Source organism: Fukomys damarensis, unplaced genomic scaffold, assembly GCF_012274545.1.
Source record: "Fukomys damarensis isolate Sample0158 unplaced genomic scaffold, DMR_v1.0_HiC HiC_scaffold_12, whole genome shotgun sequence".
NCBI lineage: Eukaryota > Metazoa > Chordata > Mammalia > Rodentia > Bathyergidae > Fukomys > Fukomys damarensis.
In genome coordinates this window covers 57,659,354-57,671,702 of record NW_022900924.1, presented here as the reverse complement: position 1 = coordinate 57,671,702, position 12,349 = coordinate 57,659,354, and the positions used below count along the sequence as shown (strand labels likewise).

At 50.5% G+C, this 12,349-nt stretch overlaps 1 protein-coding gene and 1 long non-coding RNA gene across 4 annotated transcripts in view; one reads left to right on the top strand and one right to left on the bottom strand.

The window, feature by feature from the left end:
* Positions 1–2,247: 2,247 nt before the first annotated feature.
* Positions 2,248–12,140, bottom strand: Lyzl4 (lysozyme like 4). 3 transcript variants are annotated; one of them, XM_010624495.1, is made up of 4 exons: positions 11,858–11,934; positions 9,028–9,301; positions 7,895–7,973; positions 2,248–2,810 (listed from the first exon to the last, which is right to left on the bottom strand). In XM_010624495.1, exons 1-4 carry the CDS (start codon positions 11,891–11,893, stop codon positions 2,741–2,743), a joined length of 459 nt encoding a protein of 152 aa, XP_010622797.1. In that variant the 5' UTR covers positions 11,894–11,934; the 3' UTR covers positions 2,248–2,740. The 3 variants fall into 3 exon arrangements, 2 of the variants coding, with proteins under 2 accessions (XP_010622797.1, XP_019063101.1); XM_019207556.1 differs by having other exon boundaries at positions 9,067–9,301; XR_780338.2 differs by lacking the exons at positions 2,248–2,810; positions 7,895–7,973; positions 9,028–9,301 and adding an exon at positions 11,358–11,756 and having other exon boundaries at positions 11,858–12,140.
* LOC104862446 overlaps positions 12,091–12,349 on the top strand; it is a 4,324-nt gene continuing 4,065 nt past the window's right edge. The window contains exon 1 of the long non-coding RNA XR_004516875.1: positions 12,091–12,162. This is a non-coding gene — a long non-coding RNA (uncharacterized LOC104862446). The remainder of the gene's footprint in view (positions 12,163–12,349) is intronic.

Below are 12,349 nucleotides of genomic sequence, written 5' to 3'. Positions count from 1 at the left end.
CACTGTCCTTCTAGTCAAAAGGTTTTAGTTGTGGGAAAGGAATTTCGGTGCGAGTTACTCTGACCTTGGCACGTAGACCTCGTCTGGACTCATTTCTATAAATGAGCCAATTGTGGGCTTGATCAATATTACAGTCATGATCAATGTAACGGTCCTCTGCAAACGGAATTTCCTAATCCACCCTTGATCATCCCCAGAGCAGACAAGGACAAAAGATCTGGCCCCAAATGAAGGCTCCTTGCTGTGCCCATTAGCAGAGTGCCAGGCCAGGGGGTGGTGCTGGGAAACCCGGGAGAGGCTGAGCCGGTCGATACACTAACATTTGCTTTGTCCTCGAGCCTCACACCCATGTTGACACAAGTGGCCATCAGAGGATGGCGAGCAGGAAGAAGCAGCAGGCTGGACGGAGGCGGCAGCATTCGGGGGCTGGCACTTGAGGAGAGAGCAGGCTGTCCCTGGTGTCTGGGTGGAGGTTGGGCTGAGGTTCAGCAGTTATCACTCTCGGGCCCACCCTCGGAAACACCGAAGGGTTCCAAGGTCAATAAAAAAGCTTCTCTGTCGGGAGTGGTGCAGCACACCTGTAATCTCAGCACTCTGGGAAGCTGAGGTAGGAGGATTGCAAGTTTGAGCGCAGCCTGGGAAACTTGGGGACTCAGCAAAACCTTGTCCCAAAATAAAATATTTTAAAAAGGCTAGGAATGTAGCTCAGTGCAAAGGCCCTGGATTTAATTCCCCGTGCAGCCAAAAATAAAGACAAAAATTTCTCTAAAAGTCTCAAACACTTCTCACTGACCCCACCAGCAAGTGCCATCTGCCAGAAATTATGGTTCCATGCCAGAGACTCCTTCAGGAAGTCTCTAGTCCCCACCTGCCCAGAAATAAATACACTGAGAGACAGAACTAGGGGAGAGAAAGCGGGTGTCATTCTGTGAAAAAACGACAATTATATTTAACTATCTTATGCATTTATTTCAACACTGCAGGCCTGCTTGGGCCAAAAGTGATTACCACGTGTTTTATTCCCAGCTCACTACCTTCTCTCATCTGAAGCACCTACCTCCTTTTCCCGGTTTTGCTTCTGGCTTGGACTTCCTTATCTTGATGCAAGGTGCACTGCATTGCGGATTCTTTTCTTTTTTTCTTTTTTTTATTCTGAGTAGCTTCTCTGAGCAGGTGATTGCACGTGGCTCGAGCCCCCACGATGGGCACCAATTTCTGAAGACTCTGACAGGAAGTCTCTGGTCCCCATCTGCCCAGTGAAGTGCAGGTCTGAGAAATACACTTAAGAGACAGAACTAAAAGAAAGAAAGTGGGGGGCCAAGACAACCAATGCCGGTGCAAGCGACACTGCCCTGGCCAGTCCCAGGAGCTCACGTTTATTGGCAGTAATTGAGGTAAAGCTGCATGCAGTTTCTATGGAAATTAATGTAAAAAAGGCTCAGAAAGGACATGGCAAAGCATTCTCAATTAGGAACAGAATAGATAAAATATGTGGTTGTGATTAGAACACTGTCCTTCTGGTCAGAAGGTTTTAGTTGTGGGGACAGGATTTGGGTGCGAGTCACTCTGACCTCGGCACGTTGGCTTTGGCCGGACTCGCTCCTCTAAACAGCCAGCTGTGGGGCTCACTCTTCACAGCTGCCTTGGGCACCATCAATGTCACAGTCCCCCCAGTGCCGTGGGATTGGGAAACGCCAGACACCCTTCCCTCTGGAGAGGAGGGAAAGCCACACAGAGCTGCGGAAGTTGATAGATTATTAGAGAATTTGAGCAAAGTTCCGCCCCTGAGAGTCTAACTTCCAGCCACCTCTTGTCATTTCTGAAAGAGACCAAGATGCCAACAAGGAGGAGGCAGATTTGCAGTGGGTCCCATCTGCCGCAATGGTGGCCACTGCTCACCTCACTGGTTTACCTCCAGATGGAAAGAACAGCCCATGGGGTGTAGACATCATAGACTGTGTGGCGGAATACAATACAGTCATTAAAAACGGTGCTAGGGTCCCTGTGGTTGACCAGGAACTGTTAGACCACAAAATATTAAGTTAGAAAGCTGTGTGCTTAGTAGAGGCCCAGGCTTTAAGGGGAATACGTGCATGTGTGAAGCGTGCACACTCACACACATACACGCTCACGCCAAAGTAGAGAAGGGCACATGAGAAGCTGAGGCCAAACCTAAGCCAGGGCCTCTAAACTTGGGCTGCAGACGACGATGAAAATGCCTGCTCCCTTCCATAGGGGATGGCGGCTATTTCTAATCCCCTCTTTATAACTCCGTCTGGGTCTCCTCATCACACAATGTACGTCTGTGTAACTTTGAAGACGTGACATCTTTTAAAGGGCAGCCATGGACATGAAAGTGGCTATCATATTCTTTTTAACGGTTTAAAAACACTTGGCAGTCTCATAGTGGGCCTGCTCGCCTCCGCCTCCCTGCTGGGACTCCCTTATTTCCCTGGTGCCTCTCTTTCCTGTGCCTGCTTCGCCCTAGCCTCCGTGGATGCGCCTTGTTCCTAGACATCCCCTTCCTTCAAGTCCCCTCCATGAGCAGAGGCCTGGAGTCACCATGGTGACCGGCAGGGGCCAGCAGTGACGGCTCGGCAGAGACGGCCGGCTGAGGAACAAGCGGGGTTTATTTCACATCCTGGGTCTCCAGAGAAGCAAGCAGGTGTGTTCACCCGGAGCTGTCAGGCGGCAGGTGACACAGGTGAGGGAAGTATTAAACGTAGCCAGGCAGAGTCCACTATAGCTTGCAGCCATCCAGCCACCGCACCAGGGTGTCAGAGAAGCGGCAGTGCAGGGACCAGCTGGGCCTGTGGGGGAGGCCGGAGAGGGTCAGCAGGGGACACCGTGGGTGCGTTCCTGGAGGCTCGGTCCACGCCAGGGTACGAGTGCCATCCCGGCTCACATGGGAAGCCACGTGGCGGTGGCACCTCCCCAGCCCCGCACCCTGAGCACCCTCGGCCCTCCTGAAGTGAGCTCCGTGTCCTCGGCGCTGCCCCAGCCGGGGCCAGTCACCCCCTGCAGGCCCCTGCTCCCTGGGTTTTCAGAATCCCTTTCAGCTCCTCGACCCTGCCCAGCCAGCTCGGTGAGGCCCCTTCCCTCCTGCTGGTGCTGGCCCAAGAGTTACTGCCCTTATGGTGCACCCAGACCTGGCCCCTGGCCCTGGAGCATCAGGCCAGCCGGGAGCCACAGGAATCCTTGGGTCCCTCCGTGGGGCGGGCTCCCCCCGCCCCCAGAGCAAGGGCCCCCTTGTCCTTCAGCTACAGAACAGCAGAGGACACACACACACACACACACACACACGTGCGCGCGCCTGGGGGCAGACAGTGCACAAGGGCCACCATCCTCCCTTCCGGGCCTTGCAGTGCTGGGTCCTGGGGACGACCAGCTGCTGAGCGCTGACCAGCACTCACTCCTGGGGCCGGAGAGGCGGGGAGGCCCTGCCTGCTGAGCTCCCCATCCTCAGAGTCACAGGGCAGATGTGGTCTCAGCTCATTGCTGCTTACCCCTGAAGGTCACCCTGCTAACTGGAAAGCTGGGACCGGTAGGGTGTTCCAGGCACAGTCAGCGGAATGAGGGACTTCCACTTTCCCTTTTCGGAGGTGAAAAGGGATTCATGACTGAGGGGTATGAAGGCTAACAGCTCATTGTTTGAAAGCCATCCCAACCTCACTTTATGCCAAGAGAAATTCCAAGAGGGCCCAAGCTTTAAGAACAAAACATAAAATCATAAAAATCCTGTAGGACAAATATGCACTAATAAAAAATATAAAGTTAAAAAAGAAAAGAAAATCATAAAAATTCTATTTTTCAATTTATTTAAGAAAATTTTAATATAGAGCTTATTTTATGCCCGACTGTTCTCATATAAAGGGAAAACATAGTTCGATTTCTCTACAACCTTAGACTCTGAAAGACCTTTCTAAGAAAGAGACTTCAGGGCCAGGGAAATAGTTCAATGGTTCCACAACCTGCCTTGTAAGCAAAAGGATCCGAGTTCGATCCCCAGTACCAAAACAAGAAAGAGATTTCATAGAAACCCAGAAGCCACAAAAGAAAAGGTGAAAGCGTTGAGTCTGTGAAACTATAAAACTCATGTAGCTGAAAATCCCATATACAAAGTCCAAATGCAAATAACAAACCTAAAAAAGAAGATTCACACAGGGAGGATGGACAGAAATCTGAAAGCCCTAAGCAAGGAAGCACCCAGAAAAGACTAAAAAGAATGTGAATAAGGCAGTTCACAGAGCCGGAGCCAGGAGATACAGGGAAAGATGCTCAGCTCCTCTTGCCGCTTAAAATGCAAAGCAGCACAGAAGGGCATCATTTTCTGCACCTGAACTTCCCAAACTGTGCACGTGTTTGTAGTTTTCCAGGCTGCTGAGCAGGGAGATGTGGGCCCCTCGTGTGGTGTGGCAGGTCATCCCCTGAGGGTGACCTTGTAGCAAGGACTCTCCGACTTGTAAATGCACCGAGTGGCCCTGACAAGTCCCTTGTGAGAGATTACCCTACGGGCGCTCCAGAAGCCCGGCGGCTGGTGGAAGAATCCTCAGGCAGGCAGGGAGAAACATGGGAGCACCCCAGGTGCCTGTCTGTAGGGACCCAGCATCCGCGAGGCAGGTGCACGTGGCTGTGATGGGGACGACAGAGATGCGCTGGGAGTGCAAGCTGAGATGCCCAGCTCTGCTAATAGGAGAAGCAGGCTGCAGGCGTGTGAGCCCAGACTCTGCGGGTGTTTTAAGATATCTCTGTGTACATCTTTTCTCTGATTAAGAAGTATGCTGACCTGTGGTTGCTGCTGATAAATGGGAAAAGTTTTGGTCTTTTACCTTTTCTTTAAAAAGTAATTTAAAAACAAAACTGTTACGACTGCTTCCTGGTGGTGGCTCTACATGCAGCCCCAGGTTTGCAATGGGCGCACAGACTGTGTGCTAGGGCCGCAGACGCAAAGAAACAAACTCAGTCTTTGAATTTAGCTCCACAATATCTTGAAGACAGAAAAAGACAAAAGGCCACAGCAGAAGGCCTAACCTGAGACAGACAGCCCAGCTGTGTGGGGGTCTGAGGCAGTTTCCCCCGCCCCAAGGCCCAGGGGTCAGGCAGGTACACCCACCACGCTTTCACCTAGGAAATGAGCCTCTCTGCACATTGCCCTCCCCACTGCCTAACCCTGGGCCTGGACCCCTGGGGGCTGGACAGCTATCCCTGGTTGCTTTCTGCTTGGTAAGAGCATAGGTCTCCTGTGGCAACGATTCCCATCTTTTTTCAGCCTGTGAAAGCCAAGGCTTCTCTTGTAAGAGGCATGGATGGATTTCGCTTTTGTTATTTTGTGTACTGGGACTCGAACTTGGGACCTTGCGCTTGTGAGGCAGACAGTGGCACCACTGAGCTAAATCCCCAGACCTGAGGCAGCGATGATTTAATAACAACTTTGAGGACAGGGCACATTGATCATAAGATAAACCCCATTTTTAGATCTGAAACGTTGTACCATCTGGCACAGAGAAAATACAGCATTGTTTCTAGATCTAACTGGAGACTCCAATGCCCCGAATTCACCAGGTAAGCAATTTTGAGATATAGGATGGGAGGAGAAAAGGCAGGGAAGATAGACACTGGCAGAGGTGCAGGGTCCCCTGGATAGCACGCTGCCCAGGACAAACGCCACGGATGCAGACACATAGCAGCAATGCATGCTGGGAATGTAGGGCTTGGGTGAACTGCGCTGGTTCAGCCAATCAGGAAGAACCAGACATTCTTGCCAGCAAGACCTCCAAACTGGAAACTGGGACAAGATGTATGTGTACCAAGGGACAGCACCCCACTCATAGTACTCAGAGACAAGAAAAGCCTCACAACCTGTCTGCTTGGCAGATACCGAGGATGGGCAAATATGTCCTAGTTGAGAAGGCTGAAGAGGACAAAACTAGCACAGCGACTGTGGAAAAAGGGTACAAGAAGAAAACTGGGGCATCATCATGAAATTCAGAGGAACGCTCTTCTGAGAACAACACTCTGCTGGATCCAGGAGTAAATTTCCTAAAACTGACATCCCTAATAAGATATAACCAGGCATGACCTCTGGAAAAAGCCACAGGAGAGAAGAGAGATTTTTAAAAAACAGTTTGAATCTTAAAAGTGAAATGGACAAAGTAACACAGAATCATAAAGAAACCAAAAACGTAATAACTCAAAGTCAACACGTGTTTGTGATTTTTAAGGATTTTTAGCAAGCTAGAATGGGAAGCAGCACTCTCAACCTGCTTAAGAGAATCTCAGAAAACTTCAAACATCACACACAATAATAAAATGCTGAACTTCGTACCTGTGAGATTGGAAGTGAGTCAAGGATGTCTGTCATGACTTCTACCCAACCTTTCCCGGAGACCCCAGCCAGTGCTGGAAGGCAAGAAATTAAAAGTTGACAGCCACATGTGAAGGGTAAAATGGTGAAGATTTCAGAAAAAAGGGGAAAGTCACCATGACCAAAAATTAGGCAAATATGTTGCTTAAAATAATTATGAAGAAAAATGATGACACATGAGATGAACAACTTCAGTTTACCATTGAGAAGGCAAAAGGTGATCCACAGAATGAAAGAAGATGTTTGAAACTCATGCATCCCGTGAAGACTTTTATGTAGAATAAATAACTACATCCTACAAATTAATATGAACAAGGTACACAACACAGAAGGAAATCTGACAAGAATTCTTGGACGGGCATTTCACACACACATAGAAGATATCTCAAAACCAATGAACATTGGAAAAAGCACCAAACTTCACTAGCAACTGGGGGTTGGAAAATAAAACCATAAAGCAGTATGTCTACACAGTCATGAGAATAAACTAGAAAATGCCAAATACTGGTGAGAAGATAGGGCGACTAAAATCCATAATTACTGGTGGGAGTGTAAAGCGATTAAAAAAAAATCTAGAGCATTGTTTGGCACAATATAGCAAATCCAAAAAGAGTCTCTAATAATTGGTAACTTTATCCTTCGATATAACCAATGGAAATCTATTTATAGCTTCACCGAAGACAAGGATAAAATGTTCATGGCAAAACCAAAGAAACAGAAACCACCCAGATGCCCACCAGGAGAAAAATGGATCAATCACTTGGATGTAATGGGGATCCATGCAGTGGAATACCATGAATGAATGAATGTAAACGTAGCAACGTGAATAAGTATAAAACTGAGAGAGAGAATCAGACCCAGGCCCTGTCACTTGCATTTTCTTAGAACGTTTCCTCTGTAAATATCTGGCTTAAGAGGAAATTTGAGAGGCAGTTATTTTTGGCAACAATTATACAACAATTGGTTAATACACCAGCCATGTAAATAGCCCTTTCCAACAATTATGACTTAAATTTTTAAAATAGCCAAAGGACAGGAGAAAAAATCACAGATAAATAGCAATATATAACAAACATAGGAGAAAACACCCTGATGAGGTATCATAAAAGGCAAAAAGAAGATATAAAAAAATTATTATTCACCTTTCAAATGGCAAAGTCTTTTTGACTGGGGAGGGTGAAGAGACATTTTAGTAAACACTTTAGAGACAGCAAAATTATCACACTCTTACAGGAGAGTCATGCACAGTGTGTATCAAGAACCTCAAAAGTGCTCAAAAGCCCTGTACAAACATGAGCGAAGAGCAGTCAAAGCCACACCCAGACTGATGTGAAAGGCATTCACCGCACAGCTCTGAGCGAGCTGGGGAAGAGGGCGGAGCTCAAGGCCACGCGTGGCAGCCGCTTCCTCCACTCCTGTCCCAGGTGGGGGAGGCCCTCCTGAGGGAGATCCGCTGCCAAGGTGGTCCAGGCCACAGCTGACGGCCGCGCGAGGCCCGCCAACCCCAGCCGGCAAAGAGGCACCACTCACCATGCTCCCAGCCCATATTTTCCTCGCACGATTTTCTTGGCACATTTGATTGTGTCCTTCGGGTTCAGATTCAGCAGAGCTGTGGAGGCAGTGAAGGCGGTGACGCCACAGCAACCCACAGCAGCTGAGACTGATGCCCAGGGTGCTGGGGCTCAGGCTAGGCAGCTTCCATGTGGTCCCAAGATAAATCCACCCCTGGGTTTCCCTCAGCAGGTTGAGGTCATCTTTTACCAAATCCTAGTTATTTGTCTTTTATTTCTCCTAGTAGTCTCTCCGTTAAATACACATGTCCTCGGACCATCCGCCCTGCACTAGGTGACCCACGGTGAAGATTCGCCACTTCCTCTCCCCATGGACCTGGCTGTCCTGGGACCCTGGAGCCCACAAGCCGACCATGGGGTCCATCACACGGTGGGTTCACCCCACACCACTTGGGAGGCCGCCAGCTTTGCCCCAACCCTTGCTGCCTCCTGCAAACTCAGTTTGGGATCTGAAGTGGGTGACAGAGGCTTCAGGGGGGCCTGCACCCTGGAGGTGTGGCCCCTCCATGGGGCCAGCTCAGGTGTCAGGCGCCTGGCTGGCTCTGGCCTCCCTGTGGCCTCAGGGAGGGGCCACACTGCTGAGGCTCCTGCCCAGCTCCCCTGCTGGCCAGCTGAGGGCCATGGCATGTGCTTAGTCTTCCTGGACCTCAGTTTCCCCACTTAGAGAAAGGTATAAGAACAGTGGGGGCCACTGTGAGTATTAGGTGAAGGGCTCGGGAGGGCACCTGGCAGACAGCAGCATCACGGGTCTGCAGGTGGTGGGTGCCCGACAGATGCTTACAGGGAGGGAATCCTAGGCAGCACCTCACCTGCCACAGGTTCTGGGCACCCTGGGAGTGGCGGGTGAGCTCCCCTCATTAACAGCTCCTGTGTGCCCTAGCGACTACCTTGCTTTTCAAAGTGGCAACATCTGTCCCCAGGAGGGAAGACCTGGGGCGCCCTCTCCCTGTCCCTCTCTTCCAGCTCTGAGGGGCTCAGGGGCTCAGGGCCTGCAGCGTGTCTCACGCCCGGACCCCTTCTCCGCCCCTGTGCATAGGGGTCTCTGTCACCCCAAACCTGCTCGGCCTCCTCCTGCTGCCCCAGACCCGACACCTGAGCAGGCCACGTGACAGAGGTTCCCGCCGGGCTCACACCGCTCGCGGTCGCGGATCTGGAAGAGGCCGAAGCCTGTGACGCCTTCCTGCACGTCCTCGTACACGGCCGAGGGGTTGAACTTGCTCTCGAAGTAGGCCAGGCCCCGCTCCTGGAGCAGCCGAGCCACAGTGCAGCGCCCCAGGATGCGGGCACCGCTGGGAGCCCCAAGGCAGCAGAGCAGGGAGAGCAGCACGGGCGCCCACATGGTCCAGGAACGGTCCCCGCTCCGGTCCTGGGGAAGAGGAGGCCCTGGGCAGAGGAAAGCAGAAGGCCCCACCCAGGGCTCCCCAGTTCTCCGCCTGGGTCACCGCACACCGGGGCACCTTGATCTCTACTGCATTTTGGGTTTCATTTTTAAAGTTCGTAGTAGCGCGCGTCTGCAGCGCAGGATGGTCACGCATCTTAACTTGCCTGTTTCTCTTTCCCCTCCCTTTCCTCCCCCTCCTTCCCTTGGGCCCTTTTCCCTTTGAAAAAGATTTTTCTCCTCTTTTCCTGTCCTCTACCTTTTATTTTGCTCTTTTATTTATTTATACATTGGGCTCCTCACATAAGAAAAACTGTGATATTTAAGCTATGTGTATGATGTGTTCCACTTGACACTGCGGTCTCCAGGTACATCCATTTTCCCACAAATGGTCAAGGTCATCCTTTGTAGCAGAGTAGTAGCCCTCTGTGACCCCAAGCAGGTGATTGTCTTGTTTCTTGGGGTGGGGGGTAGTTTTTTGGAGTAATTGTGTTTTTGAGACAGAGTCTCACTGTGTAGCCTAGGCTGGCTTTTAATTCTAGGTGATTCTTCTCCCTTGGTCCCAAGTGCCAGGATTACAGGTGTGCACCACCACCCCTGCTGACTGTCTTGGCTTATGCCCTCCCCTGTTCCTCAGACTACAAGATGTAACAGGAAGTCAGGACCTACCTACTTCCTGGCACCTAGGACCCAGCACCTAGGACAGGCATGGGAACCTATGGCCACGTGCAGCGGTGGGCTGCTTGTTATCACCAAAGCTCTAAAAGGTTCGCCATCACTAGTCTAGGTGCTCAGGTGTGGCCTTAGACAAATTATTCAACTGTGTCGTGCCTCAGTTTCCCCATGATGACAAACTAAAATAGCAGTTGCCTCTGCAAGAGAAATCACCAACACAGCTAAGAGAAAACCTACAATGTGGGAAAAAGCTGCTCCTCAGACAAAGGCCTACTATCTAAAATATATAAAGAACTCAAAAAAGTCAGACCCCCAAATATAAAGACCGGATTCAAAAATTGGCCTCAGATATGAACAGACATTTCTCAGACAAAGCAGTAAAAGCAACAAATAAATATATGAAAAAATGTTCAACATCACTGGTCATTTGAGAGATGCAGATGAAAACTACACTGAGATTTTACCTCACCCCAGAAAGAATGGCTGCTATCAAGAAATCAAACAATAACAAATGTTGGTGGGGATGCAGGGAGAAAGGAACCCTGCTCCACTGCTGGTGGGAGTGCAGACTGGTGCAACCAGTGTGGAAATCAATATGGAGATACCTCAAAGAGCTGGGATTAGAGGTCCCATTTGACCCAGCCATCCCTCTGCTGGGTGTCTTCCCCAAAAAATTAAAAGAATCATACCACAGTGATATATGTGCACCCATGTTTATAGTGGCACAGTTTGTAATAGCTAAAACTTGGAAACAGCCCAATTGCCCATCAGTTGGAGACTGAATAAAGAAGATGGTTTCTCTATAAAATGTAATACTACTCAGCCATAAAGAAGGGGAAACTAGAGTCATTCATAGGAAAATGGATGCATATTGAGGCCATACTCTTAAGTGAAATAAATAGGACACACATGTAAATATGGAATAGTTTCTCTGGTGTAAAAAATTAAAAGTGTAAATAAGATCCAAGTTGTATAACTGATAATGTGAAATAGGAAGAAAAGGGCTAAAGGTGTAGGGGAAGTGGGAAGGGTAGAGGAAAGGAAATAAGGGAAAAATGGAAACAAAGTCTTTGTAAAAAGGGAAGGGTGACAGGCCGGGCGTGGTGGCGCACACCTGTGATCCCAGAACTTGGGAGGCTGAGGCAGGAGGATCTCTGTGAGTTTGAGACCAGCCTGGGCTACATAATGAGTGAGTCCCAGGTCAGTCTCAACTACATAGTGAGACCCTGTCTCAAAAAAAAAGGGAAGGGTGGAGGGGGTGAAGGGAGGGCAGGGGATGGGGAAAAAATGAGAACCAAGACCTGTCATGTAAAGGCACAAGATCCCAGGGATGAATGTAACTGTACTGTGTACCTAGAATGTACCAATAAACTCAATGAAAAATATAAAATAATAAAATAAATAAAATAGCAGTTGCCTACTCATGTTGAGAAGGAAGGGGGTTAGGTCCACAGAGCCCCAGATTCCCTGCCAACATTCGCTCTTCGAGCTCTGCCTTAGCCGGTGTGGACTCCCACGCGGCCTGCGTGGGAGTCTGTTTGCGTTTCCGAGCAGGCCCCGCTCGGCTCAGAGAGCTGGTCCAGGCTGCTCCTCTGGCTGGTCGGTGTTTCCTCCCCGCGCTCCTCCCTCCTCTCCTCTGTGCCTCCGCCAGTCTGCATCAGCAGTTCCAGTCTCTGAAGCTCACGTCCACTGGGCCGAGCACGCGAAGGAGGCCCCATCTGCTCCGCGCGGCTCGGCCACCTCTCTGCCGCCCAGCACCTGTCCAGCCCTGCTTCCATCCACACCCCAGTGAGAAGTGAGGGAGGTGCTGTCCCCTCCCTGGGCCCCGCCCCCGCCATCTCCACTTATCAGTCCCGGTTCCCCACCGACCTGGTGGCCGCCGGAGGAGGACGGAGTGGCCCCCATGGAGCCTCAGTGTCTGCTCAGGGAAGGTGCTCAGCCTGCCCTTGGCTCTTGGCCTTTCCGGTGCCACTGCCTTAATAACTCAGCCACCTTCTCCCAAGAGCTTCAGGGCCCTCAGTCCTTCTCCATGGCCAGCACTTCTAGAACCTTCTCTATGACATCAGCTGCTGTGCGCCAGGACATTCTGGAAAGGTCTGTCACCGCCGCATCTGCATCATTTTCTGCTGCTGCTGTCATGAGCTACCGCATATCTGGAGGCTGGCACAGCACGGGTGAGTTATTCACAGTTGTGTACATCAGAAGTCTGCGGCTCTCGAGGGGCTAAAGTCAAGGGGCTGGCAAGCTGCTTCCTTTCTGGGAGCTCCTAAGGACATTTGCTCCCCTCTCCCTCAGGGGCCGCTCTTCTTGGCTCCACTCTCCCCTGTCCCCAAAGGGGTGGCCTCCACCCCTTCCCCTCCC

What these genes read in the sequence shown, in the direction of transcription:
- Lyzl4 (XM_010624495.1), bottom strand. Translation starts at nt 11,893, where the DNA reads ATGGGGGCCACTCCGTCCTCCTCCGGCGGCCACCAG. An exon ending in CCTCCTCCGGCGGCCACCAG is followed by an intron (nt 9,302 to 11,857) that starts GTCGGTGGGGAA and finishes CCTCTTCCCCAG; the next exon opens with GACCGGAGCGGGGACCGTTC. An exon ending in AAATATGGGCTGGGAGCATG is followed by an intron (nt 2,811 to 7,894) that starts GTGAGTGGTGCC and finishes CCTCCCCCACAG; the next exon opens with GCCCAGCTGGTCCCTGCACT.